Source organism: Mustela lutreola, chromosome 1 (genome assembly GCF_030435805.1).
Source record: "Mustela lutreola isolate mMusLut2 chromosome 1, mMusLut2.pri, whole genome shotgun sequence".
Lineage (NCBI taxonomy): Eukaryota > Metazoa > Chordata > Mammalia > Carnivora > Mustelidae > Mustela > Mustela lutreola.
Window position 1 is genome coordinate 157,338,169 of NC_081290.1, and position 22,877 is coordinate 157,361,045.

General features: G+C 39.9%; 1 protein-coding gene across 1 annotated transcript in view; it reads right to left on the reverse strand.

Annotated features, from left to right (window-relative positions):
• GALNTL6 (polypeptide N-acetylgalactosaminyltransferase like 6) overlaps nucleotides 1–22,877 on the reverse strand; it is a 1,244,627-nt gene that overhangs the window by 197,860 nt on the left and 1,023,890 nt on the right. The window contains exons 6-7 of the mRNA XM_059177707.1: nucleotides 13,666–13,851; nucleotides 9,227–9,410 (exon numbers count right to left, since the gene is read on the reverse strand). Of these exons, the coding sequence (XP_059033690.1) occupies nucleotides 9,227–9,410; nucleotides 13,666–13,851 (370 nt within the window). The remainder of the gene's footprint in view (nucleotides 1–9,226; nucleotides 9,411–13,665; nucleotides 13,852–22,877) is intronic.

Genomic DNA, 22,877 nt, shown 5'->3' on the forward strand with positions numbered 1-22,877 from the left:
ATGTCATTGTGTATATGCTGGTAATATAACCATCATAATTATAACATAATTATAACAATTGCAAAACATAAAATAATAATATAATATAATATAATATAATAATAATGATTACACACAGACATACACACACACACATATATATATATATATATATATATATATATATATATATATATATTTGGATTTAGGTTCTGACCAATTGCCCTTGCAGCCACATGTGTTCTATTTCTGTGCAGAGAATTTAGGACTAGAGACTTTCGGTTGCTCACTATCCAGCCCTTTGGGTCAAGTCATAAACACTTCTCTCCTCTGCTTCTTTGCTCAGGTCCCATATCATCTTAGCATAATCAAGCCATGGCCAGCCAACTCCTGGATACAGACTCTACTATTCATCCTTTCTTCCAATATAAACATTCAAGGCTTCCTCTGAACATTACATGTAAGGGTTTGTTTCTTACCTAGACTTTCAGATTTGTACACGTTGTCCAGGCTTGTTATGCTTATCCACCTCCGAGTTCAAAGATCATATTCTTCACCACTGGTCCTTCCAGGCCTGCACTCAAGTATGGCCTTTTGGGCATCCTGCTCATAGTTCATTGCTCCCATTGGGTTGTGGGTGTTGTCTAGAATCTAGACAACCCAAGATTTTTTGTTTTTTAAGAGGATTCCATGGAGCAAAAAATTGGACTTGAACTCACAGCCCTGAGATAAGAGCCTGAGCTGAGATCAAGAGTCAGATGCTTAAGCTACTGAGCCACCCAGGCATCTGTAGACAGCCTGAGATTCTTACAGCACAAGATGCTTCTTGGTCTTTGTTAGAAATAGATAGAACTGAAAGATCAGTACCATTATTTTATTGGGAACTTGCTTCTTTGTTAAAGATTGTTATCTTCTGAGTGTGGTTTTAAAAATGGTTTTGTTGTTTTTAATAGAAATTATTCCAGGAAGGCCTGCTACCAGATAGCTTTTCCTAAAACATTCCTTTACCATCTCTCTTTATTCTGCGTGTAGACTAAAAGTCTTCTGAAGTTTGGTTTCACCCAGAATTTATTTATTTTTCTTTATTTTCTACCACACTACAAGAATGGCCATTGTATTCAAATGAGTCTGTGTGCAGAAACCCTACAAATATGGTGCTTAGCAAATACTGTGCCACAGCATATCCTCAAGCTGGTAGCTTTTTCTGAAAAACTGTCACCCCTTTTCAAATACACAGAACCTTGTCGGGTCATTTCCTCTCCCGAACTTCATATTTATTTCATTCATTCAATACATATTTATTGAGTGCCTGTTTTGGGCAGGGACTAGGTACTCATGATGTAGGGCTGAATAAATTGAATAAAACAGTCCTTCCTGACCTCACAGAGTGTCCATTCTAGTATCCAAGTTAGCAGTAATTAGAGGGGACTATCGGGAGGGGTCACCCAGAGGAGGAAGTGAAGAGGACAGCAGAGCTGGAGCAGATATTTTAACAGGAAAACCTCATGTAAGAAAACAAAGCCGACTGTGTGTAGGCCTTGGGTCTATATTCCTATCTTCTGGGAGACGAAGAGAGAGTTGGGTGATGGCAGAAGGTTCTGTTATGTTCTGCCACACTCTGGTGTGATGGTGTCACAGATAGAGTAAATGTTGCTGAAGCTTGGGGACTCGGAAGGGGGCTGTGACAATACTTTCAGAGGTTCATGGCAGTTTTCTCCTCAGGTAAATTCTAATAGAACTTTGGTGAGAGAAGGCTGGGGAGCCCACAAACAGGAGATCTGGTGGAGGATGATTATACTACCGAGTGCAGAATCCATAAAATAATCCAGATGGGGAGTAAATGTAGTTAGAATCAAGTCACATCTTGGAGAGTCGGAGGAGAACACAGAAAACAGTCATCACACATGAGATGGGAAGATGGACTCAGGACACCCATTTGGGAAGCAAGCAAAGTGGTTAATGGTTGAAAGAATGGGTAAATGGACAAGAAAAAGTCATCAATCCATTGTGAGCTCTACCATTCTTTGACCCATAGATGCCATTGCTAAGTCTTAAGTAGTGCAGGTTTATTGATAACCATTGCATGGCACTTGAGGTCTAGAGGTGATTGGCTGATTAGTCCAAGGGGTGCTTGAGATGAAAATTCAGCCTCCAGGCTGGCTAGGAAGGGGCTAATTAACCTGGCATTAGCAAAGCAAGAGCAGGAATAAGAGTTGAAAGTCCAAGGTTCAAGAAGAGCTGTTACCATAGAAAAAAGGATGGGGGCTAGTTAGAACAAAAGTCATGGTAAGGTTTGTGTAGAGAAAAGTGGAGGTGTTCCAGGGTCCCACTGGAACCATAGTCCAAGTGACTAGTAAATAGGGATAAAAATCTCTTACTATGAAAGCCTAAGTTTTCACCTCCTTTCAAATAGTATAACCCACCAGTTCTCCAGTGATTTAGTGACCCTTCATGGGAGAAGGGACAAAAGTACAAAGGTAGGCCCAGAAACCAGGAAGAGGGCATTGAAGAGCCAGAGCCACTTCAGAAACCTCAAGAGATCTCAAGAGAGCAAGGCAAAGAAAAGAACAGCTGGACTACACCATTAGAATAATCACAGTGATTGTTGATTTAGAAATTAACTTGCTAATGCTTTTCTGGATGCTAAAGCAAGGAGAAAATAGTAGGGATCATCTTCCCAAGGGAAAGATCATTCCCCGTGGAGAGGGAGGAGAGAAAGACATTTTCTGGTGAGCAGACCTGACCAGGGAGAAATATTATCATGACCCATTAGTAAGAATTCTTTATGAGATGGTGAGTCTTCCAGAGACCCAAGACTGTGGCCACCAAAGAGCCTAGAAAGAGCAAGGGATGGGGAGGCGTCTTCAAAGGGGAGAGATGAGTAATTAACAAGTTTGCTGTGAAACGTCTCTGTCAGGTTACAACATTTTATTTCACGTTTAAAAAAGAATCTTCAGTGGGTTTCATCCTGGGCTTTTGAGGAAGATTGATTTTATTCAATGTTTTAATTAGTTTTTAAGACCCTTGAGCCATTTCTGTTCCTTTATTCTCCCTTCTGTAGTAGGGACACCATTTAGGAATTTGACAGTATTTTTCCCTAAACATTTTGTCCTTTTGCGGTTGTCAAATATTGAATTAGATCTTGTTATAAACAGACCAGAAGCCGGCATTGTTGACATTTCCCTTCATTAGGAAGAAACTGAAAGCTGACATTTTCAACCTATCAGCTCTAGTTTAGTCTACCGGTAAGAACACAGTATGGGCAATGAAGCAATCTGGTTCCTTTCTTGCTCTCATTACAGACTCACTATGAGACATTAATTGATAAAACTATTTCACTTAATGGGTGCCTAAGTGTCTCTTCAAAGGAGAGGAAAAATATTGATTACCTCTAGGATTTAAAGTCTGAATGAATGAAAGAAGGCATTGATTTGAATCCTATGAGATCGATTAAACCTAAAATTTGAGATCTGAATGACTGAAAGAGATGCCGATTGAAGTCCTGATGTTGCCTCTTAATAGTCAGTTAATTTTCTATCACTGTCTCTTTATTTGCAAGACTGGAAAAATAACAATAGCTATTTTTTTCCTGTGCCATGGATTATTACAAGGGATCAATTAGATAATGTGGTGAAGTGCTTTACATAGTGTGAAATGCTAGACAAATGTTAGGTTTGTATTGCATATTACATAGACTTAATGAGGCCGGTTACTTGGTTAGATTAATTGGCTTCTGGAATAATGTGTTGTTGAGGGAAGATCTGTGGTTAAGGTATTGGAAAGCTAAAGTCCTATTTCGCTCCGGAACTCATCACTAGACTAGATTGATGAATGTATTTTTCAACCTAATCCCCTCAAAATTTGAGACTACAGTTTTAAAACCTCATTCATGGAGAATTAACTGGTTGGAGGGTGAGACCAAGGCAGCTAAGACTATGGAAGTTTGTGTGCATCCGTTTGGTTTTTTGAGGAAAGGGGGCAAGGTTCGGAAGCAATTAGTTGGAGATCACAGCAAAATTCACGAGAATATTGACTTAGCTTGAGAAGTAGAGCATGAAAAAAAATTCTCCCACCCTACTGTGCAGATGGTGCTGGTTTAAAGGTGGCCCGGTGGGGGCTGGACAGAAACAAAGGAAGATGAGCAAAACCTGATTCTAATCAAGAGGAGAAGACCTTTCAAGTTAGCTTGCTTTCTTCACATCTTACAGTAAATCCATGGTTTGACTGGTCCCTTTGTCCATGGGGAGTCCGTTTTATTCCTTCCTTCTTCTGATTCAAGTCAGGGTGACCAGTATTTGGTCCAAACCCACATGGGATAAGTTTTGAGTAAAAGAGGTTATATTTACTTTCAAATTCTGGGCAAACGAAGGTGAGCCCAGTCCCCACTGGAATTTGCCCAAGTGGGATGTTAACATTTTGAACGTCGATTGATGCAATTTGTGAGATCTGACAACAAAAGCTAATTGTTTTCTCCAGGCAACGATGCACTTCATTCTCAATCTGTTGTTCTCTTCCTTGCATTTATAAACTGAAGCTTTTATGCCCACCAAAGGAGAAAGAGCCCCTCTTCTTCTGGCTGGTCAGTGCAAACCTGGGTCCAAGGCCTTCAGAGCAGAGCACCGGCCGCATCTCAGCTGCATTCACGCTCCACGGAGGGTGCCCCTCTTCATACTCTGAGGTAGTTCTAGGTTAGGTCACTGGCCTCGGTGAGAAGCCAAGGCATTCACACCGAGGCGTCTGTGGACATGTGTCCGTGGTTTCTGAGAGAAGGAGTGGGCATTTGTAGCCTGTAAATTTATCCTGCCCCTTCCCCTAGGTGTAATATCCTTACTCTTTAAATTTTGGAAATTGGTGTTATATATGGGTGGAAAATAGAAAGCGTCTGTCTTCTCTAATGACCGCTTACGAGAGTTCCATTCACGATGGCTAAAACTCCAAGTTGTAGAAGTCCTTGAGGAATTGTGGATCTGCCTGAGGAAGACTGACAGAGTAAAGGTAATTTGTCTCCAAGTCAATGACAGGCTACAAGTGGATTCTGAAAAATACAGCAAAGATGAAAATTGAACGGGCTGCTGAATCGATCTTGAAGTACTTAGACTAAAGGAAGCATGATATCCAGGGGAGTGCAAATTCCCTAGAAATTAACTTTCTTTCTGGGGTCGACAGACTCATACATTAGGGTCTGAGTCCCGATCCAGTCGATGGACTATTTCATGCTATCCTTGTGAACGAGTTCGGGAAACGTGGGTGAGGCTGCAGGAGTCAATTGAATTTACCTGTATCGAACATTTACATCAATGAGCATGAACTTTCACAGGATTTTGGAAGACCTGAAAGGCATGGGGATATTTAGCCCAGAAAAGGAAAAAAAAAGGTTTTTTTTTTTCTCCTTTTGGTGGAATAACATAGCAGGTGTTTATATATATATATATATATTTTTTTTTTTAAGAATTTATTTATTTCACAGAGAGAGAGAGTACAAGCAGAAGAAGCAGCAGAGGGAGAGGGTGAAGCAGCCTCCCCACTGAACGGGGAACCGGATGTGCGGCTTGATCCCAGGACCCCAGGATCATGACCTAAGCCGAAGGCAGATGCTTAACCGACTGAGCCACCTAGACATCCCTTAAAATACTTTCAACAGCTCTATCATCAAAGACGAATTAGACGTTCCTGTATCCCTATATTTGGGATTAGGGAAGCAGATTTCCTAATGTAAGGGAAAAGGTTTCTGTCAATCAGTCCTCTGAGATAGCAAGTATTACTTTCCTCACAAGTTCAGGAAGAGGCCATTCATCTTTCTTGGACATTGTCTAGTTGTTGCTTGTATTAAAGGGAAGTTGGATGAGATCATTTCTTCTGGTCTTTTCTAGACTTTTAGATGCTGAGATAAGGTTGGAGAAGTAAGTTAAGTGGTCAGAAAGCAAAAGAACATCTTCCTCTTTGTCATCATTACTAAAGGAGCAAATTAAGTTTTTGTCACACAGGAAAAGCTTACATTCCTAAGTGCCCTGGATTAGAGATAAATCAGGAATAAGGAATCTTTATAAAAGCCATGAATAGCAAGAATTTCCTAAAAGCATCACATCATGATATAAGCCATCAGAAGGAAGGGAGTACTGCATTCTCTTTTTCACAAGGCAAGAATGTTTTTCAGACGTATTCAATCCAATTAGAATTGTGATTGCCATATAATAATTTGAGCTGTGAATATTGCATTTTCTCTCACATTCTAGGAGTAAATTGTCTGAAAAGCAGATCCCTTTGTAAATCTAGTAAATCTTTTCTTAGTGTTCAAAGTTATCTGAGAGTTTTCCTTTTCCTCCCTAGTCAGATTGTGGAGGGTCTTGATTCTCATTTTGGGGATTTTGAGTTCTTTTGACCATGTAACCTATTTTGAGAAATACGGTTTATACCTTGACCCATATATGATTCTAACTGAAGCCAAATATTTGAGAAATAACACTTATGCATTAATATAATACCCTGAACTTATCAATTCAGTTCATGGATAATTACTGTTCATGCCTCGCTAATTTCACAGGATTTGCAGATGAAAAAAACCCATTACTATAGTCAATAATTTCAGGAAACTCAAATAATGGCAGAATAAATGAGAGGGTGGAGGTTTCGCCACTTAGGACATTTGATAAAAGATGAACTTGTTACAGAAAGATAAAGTTTGCATATATATTGCATGAAAAGTCCTGGGGTTTGCAATGAATTTACATATTCCTCTTCTCTTCTTTCTTCTTTTCAGCTTCCTCTCCCTGTCTCCCTAAAAAAGTCACACACCCCTTGCAGAAGCTACTGTAATATGAAAGTCCATGTGAGAGACGGCATTCACTCTGTGTATCTTAAAGCTTGACATCTAGGGAAGCACGTTTTAGCCTAAAGCACGTCTGTCTATTTACGAGCATATTCAGGTGACTAGGGAGATAATGGACTTGCTGATACACTGCTCATCACGGCTTGGGTAACCATTCTTTTATTATCAGGAAGGCAAATGCAATTTTTAAGATCAAAGTGGACATCTCTTGGAAGCTACGTTTATTACAAAAGGCTAAAGTGTCCACATTCCGAGGAATCAAAGAGACTGAAAAGCCAGAAAAGCAGTAGTATTCAAGAGGTGAATGCAGTCTTTGACGGACAGCAACCACCGAAGTCAGTGACAGGAACAAGAGGTAATTTAATTCTGAAAGTTACCAACTCTGCAAGCTCCGGGCTTAAGCAAGGTGCCTGATAATGGTGATGGTCACAGACAGGGTCCGCCTGACAAACAATTTCGACTGCCAAGGCAGGGACTGAGAATACTTTCCTAGTTTTCACATTCTGAGATTCCCTTGGTAGCATTTTGAACCCATTTCTGCCAGGAACAGGAGCCCCACTCACTGACTGCAGGGGAGATAAAGTAGAAGGTCATTATAACCCAGTCACTGTTAGAGAGTCTTTGGAAAACCATCATGGAAGAATTCTAGCCCTGAAAACATGGCCACCTCGGAGTAAAAACCAGACTGTGGCTGTTCCCCTATCAGCTGCCATCTAATGGCAGTTTCACCGTATTTAGGGTTCTTTTGTATCCTCCTCCAAGCCCCAACATGGCTTTATTTATTATTATTTTTTTAAAGATTTTATTTATTTATTTGAGAGAGAGACAGGGAGAGAGAGCATGAGTGAGGAGAAGAGCAGAGAGAGAAGCAGACTCCCCGTGGAGCTGGGAGCCCGATGCGGGACTCGATCCCGGGACTACGAGATCATGACCTGAGCCGAAGGCAGTTGTCCAACCAACTGAGCCACCCAGGCGTCCCCCCAACATGGCTTTAAATCCCCCTACCCCCTACAGGCCCCTTTGCCAAGGCTTTCCGATAGTTAACTTCAGGAAAGCCTGATGAACATCTCTCCAGCTGGGCCCTCTTCAAATGCTTACTGGAAACTCCATCTCTAAAGAACTTTTCTAGTAGTTTTAAATATCCTCAAAATCTTGGCCAAAGCAATTGCCAGAATAACAATGGGCCTTTATTATTTCTTCTCAAAAACTCTCCAGCAATTTCAGAGTATGAAGGGGGCTTCAGAAATTCTGGTTCCTTGATGAGTGTGCTTCATGTTACAAAAGGAATCATTTACTTCTCCCTTTTTATCAGGCAAATGTCTTCCGAAACTCCCCCAGCATTTCCAAGAGTTTATCTTTCCAGAGCCTAGAATCATAAGAAGCATTTTCTGATGTTTATCACATACTTTTTGGAGTTTAAGGGGTTAGTGTCATAGAAATGGTTCTTATACTTGGGAGCTTCTCCACTGTAAACTTTTACTGCCCATATTAATGAAAAGACAGTATCAATTCTAACACATTTGAAACAGACCCTTAGAAAGTATGCAAAGCCCCAATCACAGACATTTTTCTTGTCCTAAGAAAAACTATATGATAGTTTCAAATTTATGAAAGCTTCAATGTGATCAAAAGGGTATAGCACGAGGAATAGTTAATAGTATGCCTTGGGCCATCTCTGGGCTCACTTTTGGAAAAAGTTTACCATTCACCATTAATGGACCTAAGAGTTGGTCAAACTAAGCTAAATATATATATTTCTTTTTCTTGGCATGCACAATTCTCATGCCCACACTGGAAAAAAAAGAAAAAAAGGACTTAACTTTGTAGAGACCAATAGATTACTACAAATTCTTACCTATATCGAACTTAAATTAATGACCAGGTTATCAAAGATTATTTACACTGGATATATCATTTTGATTGAACTCCCCAAGCTCAAGATGTTGGAGCACTACTCAGAAACACTGCCTGCCCTCATCGTCCCAACAGGGTGTAAACCGTGGCTTAAACCCAGCTTCCTATTTTACATCATTTTCCAATGAGAGTAAAGTAAACTAGTTAATTTAAATGGTTCTTTAGGGAAAAGGCAAAAGGACAGAGAGAACTGAGATGAGGAAGGGACCATCCGAGAGACTATTTACAAGAGAATATGTGTTTTCAGTGAACTCTGCCTTTCCTGATTTTTACATCCACACACTTCCTCTGATGCTTTGCCAAGTTTGATAAGGGGATGGATTCGCGTATTTGGTGCAACTTGTAATTTTCTACAACTTGTAGGTCTGACTTTTCTCCAAGGGGTGGATATTGTTGCCACCTGTTTTCTTCCACTATTAGAGATGATTGTCCTCATGGGTCCCAAGTTGACATGCCTGAAATGAGGAAGCTACCCTCTCTCCCACAGCCTTTCCCTCAGCTACTCACTCAAAAGGGTCGCTGGGATCTGCCCTCTGGAGCTCTGGAGGGATGGGGATCCTTTTGTAGTACATTTCCCAGTCGAAGGCGCCTCGCATGGCATCCCCAGCTTGTGCCTCATACCCAAAGTGGTTGTGGTCAATGACATCGATCATGGGGCACACGATGGTTTTGTGGTTTAGTGCAATTTGGTCTGAAAAATGAAAGCACAAAATAGGAAATGATATGCCTGCCTAGGTTATCCATCATTTTTTCAGCAAAGAGAAGCCTACAGATTCTTCCTAATGTGGGGATGCTGCTTGCAGCCTGGTTTCCTCTGGTTGTTAGAGAGCTTTGCGAAATCTCTTCCAAGGCTGGACTTAACGTGATGGGACAGTGATTAGGTACAATTAGTGTTGCCATGTTTTCCTTTAAGAAAGTTATGTCCCGGAGAGACTTGCAGAAGTCCATTTAGCTCTACCTCTGTCACATTTTTGCTCTGACCTGTCCCCAATCTGTCATTTTATAGTGCATCCAGCATGCATGGAGTATAAACAGTATTTGTGTTCCTTCAAGCATACAGCGGGAGCTTGCTGAGAAAATATTGTCCTGCTTTCTGGAGGTACCAAAATGTAAATATTTAACTTCATGTTTCTTTTATTTAGCCTCTAATCTTAAGACGGTCATGATGGCTGCTCCCCCGTTAAATGCTGACAGATCACACCAAGAATTCTTTGCTATTGTCCTTTGATTGTCCTTTGTTTATTAAAGCTATATGTTTTTATCTTTTCTCATTCTATCCAAAAATGTAGTAGATGGACTGATGCTACTGTTACTATTCCTGCTACTATCAAATTCTTGAGCAACTGCTAAGTGGTTTATAGTCTCGGTAGTTCTAATCCTCCTAGCAACCCGTAAAGTGGCTGCCATTGTCATTCTCAATCTACAGACGAGGATACTGAGCTCAGAGAAGCTAAATAACTTGTCAAAGGTCACTCATCTTTGGAGAGCAAAACCCAGGACGCAATGCCTGCCCAACAGTCCTATCCTAAAACCCATGGTCTTTCCAGCTCTCCATGATGCTTCTTGCGTGGTATCTTTTTCAGTCCCAGATCCTTCCTTTTCCATGTAGATATTATTGTTGTGAGATTTTAACAGCGCAGGAAATCGGCACTTACACATCTTGCCTCACCTGGAACAGGTATAGGTGACATAGGGTTGACTATTAAACAACAAAGGTTCGAAATGCACAGGTCCACTTATGAGTAGATATTTTTCGATATAGTACAGTGCTGCAAATGTATTTTCTCTTCCTTATGATTTTCTTAAGAACATTTTACTCTCTAGCTAACTTTATTGTCAGAGTAGAGTATGGAATACATATACCATATGATAAGTGTCAGTTGACTGTTTATGTGATTGGTAAGTCTTCTGGCCAACAGCAAGTTATTTGGGGAGTCCAAGGTTATACGTGAATCTTTGACTGTGCAGGGTGTTGGTGCCCCTAACCTCCGTGCTGTTTAAGGGGCCAACCATATTTTCTTCCCACGAATGTGCACTCAGCATTTATTATAACAAACATATTGTCTGACCGAACTTTTAAGTAGGAACATCTGATTTCTTGCTATTTGGATGATCTGCTGTGGCATGTGGAATAAAATACATTTAGATATCTTAAAAAACATCTTTTAGAAATAATGAGGTTTGGCTAGTTCAGTATTATTATTTTGATGTCTCTGATGGGGCAGGGTGGGGAAACCTCAGAATCCTATAGAAGATCTCCTCTCCATAATTATATGCCTCTTCCTCCCTTCCTTCCTCCCTTCCTTCCTTCCAATTCAACAGCTATTTATTGAGTAGAAATTCTATGCCTGCCACTTGTCTAGGTTCTGGGAACACAGCAGTGAATAAACCACAAAAATCTGTCTTTAGCAATGGAGCAAAGACAATCAATATACGCAATAAATCTCTAAATTACATAGTATGTTTGAAGGTGATAAATGTGATAGAAAGAAGATAAAGCAGGACAATGGGAGTATGATGTGGGCATGTGGCAAAGTAAACAGCATGGCCCCAGGAGATCCCTGAGACCCTAGAGGGGGCCTTCCTATTATTTCAGCTAATTAGTAGAGAGACCCCCAGCACTATTTCAGGTGGTTCTTCGACAAGCACCCTATGAGCATCCATTTTCACCTGGGAAAGTCTTGTAATGGGTTTTAATCTTTATCTAAATGGTGTTTCCCCGTAGATGTCTTTGGCAGAGGAGGCATCATTGCTGTGTCCAAAATCTCTCTCCTAGCACCTCTGCAGGTAGTTCAATATTACGGTTTCAGTGACTTTCTTCAATCAAATTCAGAATCAGGTTGATTTACAAGTTCCTTGACCAACAAGGAGTCCCAAGGTGACCCAAAGAGAATGAGTCTGTTAAATTAACTGTCAACTCTCCCTTCAAATTTCCTTTCAGCTCTCATCCAGCTGTTCTAGCTTAGGGTGAAAGCAGCATGACTAATTTTTCATCTAAGGCTTGTGCCTACATTTCAATTTCCAGGGATCAAACAAACAGACTCTTAATGGGAAATTGAAATTCAGGTATAATCCCAAGGTGAAAAATGAACCAAGAAACTGTGTAGCTCCGCCTGTTTTTTTTTTTTTTTTTTTTTTCATTTTGGATGATGTGTCAGGACACTGATAGAGGAAAATAAAAAAAAGATAGTGATCCTGAGCTTGAATCATTTCTTATCCATCAAGCCTACAGGAAATGAAATGCTTTAATGAGAAAAAGTGGGTTTCTCTTTATTTTTTTCTTTCTCTCTCTCTCTCTTCTTCCCCCCTTTTAGATTCATATGAACAATCAGAGGCTTGATAATTGGCATTTAGGAATTGCTTTGGTTCATAAATAAATTAGGCCTTTTGCTGACTTCCTTGAGTATTCGACACCGTATAGGTCAAGTTCAGTTTGCAGGAATCTCACTGTTGCTGATGAAACTCTAAATTGCTATGTCCTTGAACAAGGTACTTTTAATTAAAAGCTCAGAGGAGTCTCTGGCCAGAGGAGCACTGAAACATTCCTGTTGATTACGATGGCTGGGCAGTCGCCTGGGCAGGTGTGTGCGGATTGGGTGAGGCGGTGGGGTGTTAGTTGATGGTCATTTCCTGTCTTAAATCCTACACAGTTTCAATTGATTCCCCGCCCCCACCCCCACCCGCCCATGTCTTTTACTAATGGAGCTTTGCTGGTTCTAGTTGAAATCCTACACAGTAGTCAATAGCAAATCATTCTTTCTGAGGCAGCGTATTGTAAAGGCCGTTTTTACTGGCTTTAGCTCCAAGGCCAGGGATATATTTACAATAAAAGTTGATTTACCAAAATCTGGAAGAATAAGGAGTACAGTACGTGCACACCAAGAACTTTTTAGAAACATGTATATATATCTGTATCTATATATCTATATATCTATATATATATTTTTCCAGTCTGGCAATTTATTCCTCATCCAGTACTGGACTTAATATCTGACTTCATGGTGAAATAAAAAACAAAATAGTCAAGCTCCAACTGAGTCACACAAGCGTTTTCTAGTTTGAATGACTCTTAGTTCTTTCATGTTTCTAACAGTTTAACTGTAATGTGACAGCAAGGCTGCTTCTTCCCTGACTCTGAGCCATCTTGTGAGCCTTAGAGATGTGTCATCTGGATAGTAGCTCGGAGTGCTTGAGGAGGTCCTCTGTAAACTTGGGAGATTATATATTTGGGGCTCTAGACCGGTGCCAGGAGTTGAGGGGAGAACTGGCATTTTAATCCACAAAAATGTCAGGGCACTTGCACTTGAACTGTATTCTGGGGCTTAATCATTGTCTTTCCTCTTTTCCTAACAGTTCTGTAATAATTGTTATATTCTGTGTGTGTGTGTGTGTTAATCTGAACTGTAGAGAGATAGTTTTTTCAAAGATCTTATTTGTTTGTCAGAGAGAGAGATCAAGCACATGCAGGCGGAGGGGCAGGCAGAAGGAGCAGCAGGCTCCTCGCTGAGCAGGGATCCTGATGCGGGACTCGATCCCAGGATCCTGAAATCATGACCTAAGCTGAAGGCAGACGCTTAACTGACTGAGCCACCCAGGTGTCCCGAGATCGTGTTTTTAAGTACTTTCTTCTTTTAGTATTTACCTCACCACTATAACTACAATAAAGGAGAACGTCTAAACTAAATGAAACCATTGCAAACCTTAAGTTAGACTGCGGTTGGTAGTATCTAAAAATGGCAATTTTAACGCAGTTTTCTAGTGACCTATTTGTTCTCAGCTGTGGTTAAGATAGAATTCGAGGCTCTCATTGTAAAAACTGTAGAAGGAATCTCTCGCCTCTGTTGGTTGCAAACTGGACAGAAGCCAGCCACACAGTCCCTCTGAAGGAGGGTGAGTCCCCAGGCCCTGCTGGTCCCCGGAAGGCCACCATCAGCATGCGTACTCACTAAGGAGCGGGGGCAGCCAGTTCACATTGACCTCGCAGTGGGAATCCAGGAACGTCAGGACTTCTCCTCTGGCCATTGATGCCCCCAAGAGGCGGGTCCGGATGAGCCCTTCCCTCTTCTTGGTGCGAACAATCCTTACTTTGGAAAAGCGGGCCATATATTTTTCTAACTTATCCTTCAAGTGTTCTAGGGACGAAACAGAGAATGTAGAGAAAGACCACAGAACATTAATTGCAGCGGAATTATCCGTGGGTGCTTACGCATTAAGTGTACGTGAACGATGACTCCAAACTTACATCCATTTTTCTCCTCCCTTCATCTCAAGGAGAGATACTAATAAAATTTTACACCCACAGGTTTTTTTTTTAACTTTGTACTTTCCAAAAAGCTTTATAAAATGCAAATACTGCCCTTTATTTGAATACTAGGAGACACAGACCCACGAGAGCTGTACCATGCAATGACTGTTGGCCAGCTGTCACCATGCTTAATCCTGGCCAGCTTTCGCCATGGTGGGCATTGGCCCTCTGGTTCCTGCTGTGTCAAGTCAGATGAACATTCCAGCATCTGGACTGTGTTCAACAAGAGGGATCTTTCCAGCAAGGCCATCCTAGTTTCTGTGTTTTGAAAATAATGCATGGAAAACTACAAGAAAAAAAATTGTATCTCTCAAATCAACAAGAACCAAACAGATTTTTCCCCCCACAGGGTAATAGTAAACTAATAAAGAAGTTCAGCATCTGGGTCTGATTCGAAGTGTAAAAGTGACTGACTTGCTGTTAAAATTAGATGTGAAAAAAGGAAGGCAGACAGATACTACACAATTATTTTGAACTTAAGCTATTTAAGCTTAGAAAACAAAAATTTAAAAATGTCTCTTTGCCTAATTAAAAACAAACTGTGGGAACCAAATTGAATCAGATAGCTAATTTACAGCAAAAAAAGATCTCCTCCTGGCTGTTATAAGATGCATTGATATCTTAGGTCTTTAATGTCAAGTAAGTGTTTTTGGTGTCTTTCTGTGGAATTTGTACTCATATAATTTACATCCCATGCTTTCACTCTCCTGTATCTAACATAGGAGGGCTTTGCTGGAGTTTCTTTTCTTTTCTGCATTCCAGAATTCATTGTTTATGTACCATAACCAGTGCTCCATGCAATACACGCCCTGCATAACACCCACTACTGGAGTTTCCAATAAGCAACCTCTACTAGTCACAGTAACAGAATCTTAGTACGCAGTAAGTTCTATAGTTCCTCTTTCAGACTTTCTCTACATGGTGCAATCAAAGGCAATATTATTTTTAAGTCTCCACCTATGATCTGTAGAAATAAGGATTCAAGTAAGGATTTATGTGTCCTTTCCCTGCAATCCAATTTAACCGATGTCAGAATTACTCACATTGGAATTTCTTTATACATAAGCCTTCATTTTTATTTTTATTTTTATTTTTTCTTATTAACATAGTGTTTAAAAAAAAAAAATCTCAATTTCCAGAGTGCCAGGGTGGCTTAGTTGGTTAATGTCCAACTCCTAATTTCGGCTCAGGTCATGATCTCAGGGTAGTGAGATTGAGCCCCCCATTGGGCTCCTCATTGAGCATGGAGTCTGCTTAAGATTTTCTCTCCTTCTCCCTCTGCTCCTCCCTCCACTGTGTGTGCATTGCACATGCTTTCTGTCTGTCTCTCTCTCTCAAAAAAGAAACAAACCCAAAAAAACAGCTCAATTTTCTTTTTTTGTTTTCTGACTGCCCCGTAACTAAGCTTTACAAGTAGATCAAGTAAAAACCACTTAGTTTTCTAATTTTTCTTACAAAAGAAACTGGTGGGGTCTTTCACAAGAGTGTTTTAGCACAAAATAGGCTTCCTTCTATTTTGTTCTTCCTGTAATGAACAGACCTATAGAGATCAGAGTACAGAAAGCAAAGATTACAGATCTGGAGTCAGAATAGACCTAGGTGGGAGGTCAGCACCAGTGAAATATATGAATATATGTGAAATATATTCTCTTATCCTGAATTTCCTCATCTACAAAACACAGGCAATTGGGGGATATTCTCCTCTTAGAGTGTGGTGGGGAGGATCTGGCTTTTAGTCAGAAACCTTACAGTGCTCTTTCGGTAAACATTCAATAATTGAATACCTCCTAACTCACATGTACTTATGAAGAGAAACAACAGCTTGTCTAGCTGAAGAAATGCCTTTGAAGGCTCAGCCTGAAGGATGAAAAATCTAGAATTTGTATTTCTTGGTGAGATTTTGATAATTCATCATCTTCTATTGATTGAGAATTTAAAGAATGAAAGGTTTTGGCCACCAATAAGTGAACACATATAACTTTATGGTGGTATCACAGTTTCTCACAGAGAAGCTGGCTGCAAAGTGTCTCCAACTCTTGAAGACAGGTGTGCCATGCCAAGAGCCTATCTTCTGCCCCTCTTCTCTTTGCTTACCCCTCCTCTGTTCCCACCTGTGCAAGAGAGAGATTCCCAAGGGCTGCACGGCAGAGGGGCCACCTGTGAATAAGACCGGGGCTTACTAACCTGTTAGGGAAATAAAGCAGAGACCCGTAACCTAGTCGTGCAATCAGAGGCAAAGAGTAAGTGGCAAGTGATCAGTCCCAGAGCTCTCTATATGCTAGCCCGGAAAGGCTTGCATTCGTTCAGGGTTTCTCACAGTAATAAACGTTTAAGAAGAGGCCATATCTCATTACTGTAATTTATTCTGGCTCTGAAATCCTATCTGTATTCCAACGTACAAACAGGTGTCATTCTATAGGTTTATTTGTAAACTATTTGGCCACAGAAACGTAGTGTCTCCTGGAAACGGGGTCACAACAGTCATTGGGGATGGAAAAGAGTAAACATTTGTTAAACCCACCAAAACAGTGTTTGTTTGTGTTCTTGCATTAAGCCTCACTGTTCTTTAGCAGGTACCATGTGAGTATGGTCTTGGTGGTCTGGGTGCAGGTACTTCTTTCCTCTCTGACCCTAAGGATTAAAGGGGCCTCTTGGGGAGAGGAGGACTAATTCTCTGTAGCTGTGTTTGAGGAAATGGCTCTAGAACATGATAGTCACTTCCTTGATCACCTGGGAGTGGTTGGAGTGGTTGTCCAACTTTGGGTTTAGATTTCTCTACTTTTTAGTTTATACGAAATTCTCTGAAACTCAGTGGGGGACTATCTCTACGTGTCTCCTTTCTCTCTATGCACGTTATCTGGTTCTGGGTATTTTTCTTTGATCAAAGCCCATTTTAACATACTAAAGGAATTGTATGGTATGAATCCACAAAACACAAAGGGTTTGACCCTAGATAGAGTCCCCTAATCATTCAAATCAATTCTTTTAGTTTGAACTTTGTAGTAATCATTAGGTTGCTTTGTCTCAGAATAATGATCTAGTTGACTGCCCTTGTGAAGGGTCCATTCTTGTTTAGTAGTTCAGCTGTAATTTCTAATTTCCTATAACTTACAATGAAAACAGGTATCATCAGTCTGATTAGCAAATTAGATTCTCATACAACGGAGTTACTGGGGATGGTGGAGATGGCTTTGGCTTTAAATTAAAAACATTTTAGGGGCACCTGGGTGGCTCAGTGGGTTAAAGCCTCTGTCTTCGGCTCAGGTCATGATCCCAGGGTCCTGGGATCGAGCCCTACATCGGGCTCTCTGCTTGGCGGGGAGCCTGCTTCCTCCTCTCTCTCTGCTTGCCTCTCTGCCTACCGGTGATCTCTGTCTGTCAAATAAATAAATAAAATCTTAAAAAAAAAAAACATTTTATACTTCTTGTATATGAACAATTTTAAGATTAATTTCTAAAATATTACTAAGATGATTTTAAACATGATTTTATATGATTTTAATCCAAGTACAGTATCTCTGAAGATCCCTTTTGAACTTCAATTTTAAATAATGACAAGAGAATTTTTGGTATTTTTATAAAACTGGAAGTTTTCTTTAGGGACTATGAGACATTTGGGGAACCAGAAAATATAAGACCACTAGTTAAAACCCACTGAGCCATATCCTGATGACCCAGACTAGTGAACATAGCTTCAAACACGCCAGTTTTTGCCAGGGTTTCTTGTATCTTTGTGGGGCAATAAGGAATGAAATTTTGTACTGAAGTGAAATTTTGGTGTCCTGCTACTGTGAATATTAAATTTAGCAGTTTTCTCAATTAATTTTCCTTTTTCCAAAAATTTCACTTATACTCCGTGAACTTTTATGGAGAATCGATCATTCATTCCTTTATTTAAGGTTAGGGGTAGCAGCTAAACACTAATAAAATTTCCTTCAATGATTTGCATAGTCAAGAGTTGAGGACATGAGAAAGTGGGTCACTGCATCCCATTTAACCTCATTGGCCTTAGCTGTAAGGAAGGAAAAATGTCTTAAATATTCCTTCTAGTTCTATTATTCTATGGTTTCCTCCAGTGAAGTTTTACTTACAGAGTAAATCTAACCTTATTGAGTACGTAGTTTTTTCACAAAAGCATCCTAATGGTTGGTAATTTGGTGTTTCTTTGGGCTATGTCTCACTTTTGAAAGCAAGAGTCAAATCAAAATAAAGCTAAGGCATATCAAAGATTTAGTCAAAAAGTGAACTCCAGAGTATTTTCTTTGGTCAATACAGTACCTGTCTAATCTCCTGTGGTTCACTGTCTGTAAGACTGTTACTGATGTTAAAATAATGACTTTGAAGTGCTGTAAGTTCATCAAAGATTTACATCTGTTCAATAAATCATGCTTATTATATCAGAAAATATAGTAACAGAGTTCGGACAGCTTTCTAGTCTACCTCTGAGGAACTGTTCCCAAGGGACAATCTAGAGACTATCATTATTATAGAGCATGGCCAGTGTGTCCTAAGTGAGGACCCACCAAAGGCCAAGCAAACAGCTACCCTTAGAGGCTCATTGAGTTGTTGTCCAGCTCCTTCTATCTCCTTTGAATTCCCTAATTTACATCCCAAGATGAGAGCAAGAGGGACAAAGAGACTCTGTTTATCTAGAGATAGGGATTTCTATATTTAATTATACACCTTTGGAGATGAATGCCTTTGAATTGTATATGTTGATTTTGGCAAAATGAAGTAGAGCCTGACTTTAAGATCATATAGAGTCTGTGTTAGTTATTATGGGTTCTTTATTTTTATTTTTTTTATATATAATTTTTTATTTTTTATAAACATATATTTTTATCCCCAGGGGTATAGGTCTGTGAATCACCAGGTTTACACACTTCACAGCACTCACCAAAGCACATATCCTCCCCAATTCCATAATCCCACCCCCTTCTCCCAAACCCCCTCCCCCCAGCAACCCTCAGTTTGTTTTGTGAGATTAAGAGTCACTTATGGTTTGTCTCCCTCCCAATCCCATTTTCTTTCATTTATTCTTCTCGTACCCACTTAAGCCCCCATGTTGCATCACCACTTCCTCATATCAGGGAGATCATATGATAGTTGTCTTTCTCCGCTTGACTTATTTCGCTAAGCATGATACGCTCTAGTTCCATCCATGTTGTCGCAAATGGCAAGATTCCATTTCTTTTGATGGCTGCATAGTATTCCATTGTGTATATATACCACATCTTCTTGATCCATTCATCTGTTGATGGACATCTAGGTTCTTTCCATAGTTTGGCTATTGTGGACATTGCTGCTATAAACATTTGGGTACACGTGCCCCTTTGGATCACTACGTTTGTATCTTTAGGGTAAATACCCGATAGTGCAATTGCTGGGTCATAGAGCTTTTATTTATTAGAGAGAGAAATTGAGAACAAGCAGGCAGAGGGGCAGAGGGAGAAGGGGAAAACAGACTCTCTGCTGAGCAGGGAGCCCAATGCAGGGTTTGATCCCATGACTCCGGGATCAAGAACTGAGCCCAAGGCAGACACTTAATCGCCTGAACCACCCAGGAACCCCTAATTGTTAGGAGTTATGAAATGTAAAAGAATATAAATACACATTAACATAAATATCTACCTTTTCTAGTTAATCCTCATAACAAAAATATACTGTAAGTACAAAGCTCAGTTTTCTGGATAATTTGAAGTTATATCAGAGTGATAAGTACTTCACCATTAGAGAACATATGTTTCTATTTCTTAATCCACTTGGCATATGTCATGTGTATATTTTAACCCAAAGTGACTATGTTCAGAATAACTCTCTACATAGCAGGGCCTGTAGAGAATTTTTCTAACAGTCTTTCCACAGGAGAAATACAGGCATACCTCAGAGATATTGGAGGTTGGGTTCCAAACCACCACACAAAAGGCAAAATTGCAGTAAAGCAAGTAAAAGGATTTTTTTTTTTTGTATACCCAAGTTTGTTTGTTTGTTTGTTTTTTGCATATCCAAGTTTTATTTATGCAATACTATAGTCAATTAAGTAGGTAATAGGATTATGTCTAAAAACAATGTATATACCTAGTTGAAAATACTTTATTGCTAAAAAGGGCTAACCCTCAGTGTGTTGTTATCTTTTTGCTGGTGGAGGGTCTTGCCTGGATGTTGGTGGTTGCTAACTGATCAGGGTGGTGGTTGCTGGAGTGGGGCGGGGTGGGCTGTGGCAATTTCTTCATATAAGACAACAGTGAGATTTGCTGCAACAATTGACTCTTCTTTCCACCCATTTCACCAGAGCATGTGATATTGCTGATGGCATTTTACCCACAGCAGAACATCATTGAAAATTGGAGTCAAAGCTCTCAAACACTGTTGCTACTTTATCTACTCAGTTTATGTAATATTCTAAATGCTTTGTTGTTATTTCAACAATCTTTGCTGCAACCTCACCAGGAGTAGAGTCCCTCTCAAGAAATCACTTTCTTTGCTCATCCATAAGAAAAAACTTCTTATCCACTCAAGTTTGGTTGTGAGATAGTAACAATACAGTCCCATCTTCAAGCTCTACTTCTAATTCCAGTTTTCTTGCTATTTCCACCACATCTCCAATTACTTCCCCCACTGAAATCTTGAACCTCTCAAAGTCATCCATGAGGGTTAGAATCAACTTCTTCCAAATTCCTGTTCATGTTGATGTTTTGATCTCTTCCCATGATTCACAGATGTTCTTAATGGCATTTAGAACAGTAAATCCTTTCCAGAAGATTTTCAATTTACTTTGTCCAGATCCATCAGAGAAATCACTATGTATGGCAGCTAAAGGCTTACAGAATGTATTTATTAAGTAATAAGACTTGAAAATTGAAATTACTCCTTGATCTATGGACTGCTGAATAGATTTTGTATTAGCAGGCATGAACATAATATCAATCAGCTGCCTATCTCCATTGGAACTCTAGGGTAACCAGGCGCACTGTCAATGAGCAGCCATATTTTGAATGAAATCTTCATTTTGAGCAAAGGTTCTCAACAGTAGGCTTACAATATTTAGTAAACCATGTTGTAAGCAGATATGCTGTCATCCAAGCTTTGTTGTTCTGTTTATAGAGCGCAGAGTAGATTCAACATAATTCTTAAAAGTTTAGGATTTGTAGAATAGTAAATGAGCATTGGCTTCAACTTAAAGTCACCAGCTGCGTTAGTCCCTGACAACAGAGTCAGCCTGTCCTTTGAAGTTTTAAGCCAGGCACTGACTTCTCTTCAGCTCTAAAAAGTCTTAGATGACATCTTCTTTCAAGAGAAGGCTCTTTCATCTACACTAAAAATCTGTTATTAAGTATAGCCACCTTCATTAATGATCTGGGCTAGATCTTCTCCATCAGCACTTGCTGAGGGAGAGGGAGAAACAGACTCATTGCTGAGCAGGGAGCCCAATGCGGAGCTTGATCCAAGGACCCTGATCATTTTGCACTCTTCTGTTACGGCTTCTTTCCTTAAGCCTCATGAACGAACCTCTGGTAGCTTCCAACTTTTCTTCTGCAGCTTCTTTACTTCTCCCAGCCTTTACAGAATTGAAGAGAGTAAGGGCCTTGATTTGGATCAAGCTTTGGCTTAAGGGAATGTGGTGGTTGGTTTGGTCTTCTACCTGGACCCATTCAAACTTTCTCCACATCAGCAATAAGGGTGTTTCTCTTTTGCATCATTCATGTGTTCACTGAGGTATCACTTTGAATTTTACTTGAAGAAATTTTTCTTTAAATTTATAAACTGTTTGATTCAAGAGGACAAACTATCAGCCTATCTCAGCTTTTGACATGGCTTCTTCGTTAAATTCAGAAAGAGTTTAGCGAAGAGTTTGACATGCCTTCTTCGCTAAATTCGGAGAGACGTGTGACTCTTTCACTTGAACTCTTAGAGGTCAGAGTAGAGTTATTAATTGGCCCAATTTCAATATTAAGGGAAGAGTTCAGGAAAGCCCTTCCTTGTGTCTCAGGGAAGAGGGAGGCCCAACGAGAGGGAGACAATGGGGGAAGGGCTTGTCATGGAGCAGTCAGAACACACGTTCATCTATTAAGTTCACTTTATATTTGTGAAGTTTGTGGCACACCGAAACAATTACAACAGTAACATCAAAGATCTGCACAAGTTACTTGGCTTCTAATTTTTGATATTAGGTCTTATCTTAATGGTCTCTCAAACACACAGTCAACATTCAAAACCTATTAGTGCTTCCTTAGGTCAAATCAAAGGGTGCAAGTATACTGAAGTCATTCAAATGCAAACTACAGGATTCCTCACAAATTACTGGTATCATAGTAAAAAAAAAAAGATATTTACAAAACCCCTTATAATATCACAGATCATAATATCACTGATCAGGTAGCACTATAAAAAATATAATAATAATGACAAAGAAATATTATGAGAATTACCAAAGTGTGCCGCAGAAACACAAAGTAAGCAAATGTTGGAAAAATGGCCCTGATAGACTTGTTTGATGTGGGGTTGCCACAGACCTTCAGTTTGTAAAAATATGCAGTATCTGCAAAGTGCAATAAAGTACAGGACAATGAAAGGAGGTATGCCTATCTACAGATTTTAAGCTTCTCATTGAGCTCCAGAAAACGGTCGATCTCTTTATTTTCTGGTTGACCACACTAAATCTGTTCCTTTTGATAGCATTCAAATATAGACATTTCACATTATCTCTAGAACACAAAAAGTTCAACCAAGAAAGCAATAGCATTTGTGAAACCATATTCAATTACCTCTATTATGATTTCCACTGGGTTCTGTCTCTGAATGTCCTATTTTCTATTCTTTTAACGTACAAGGCCTCTGAAGTCATTTGGGAAA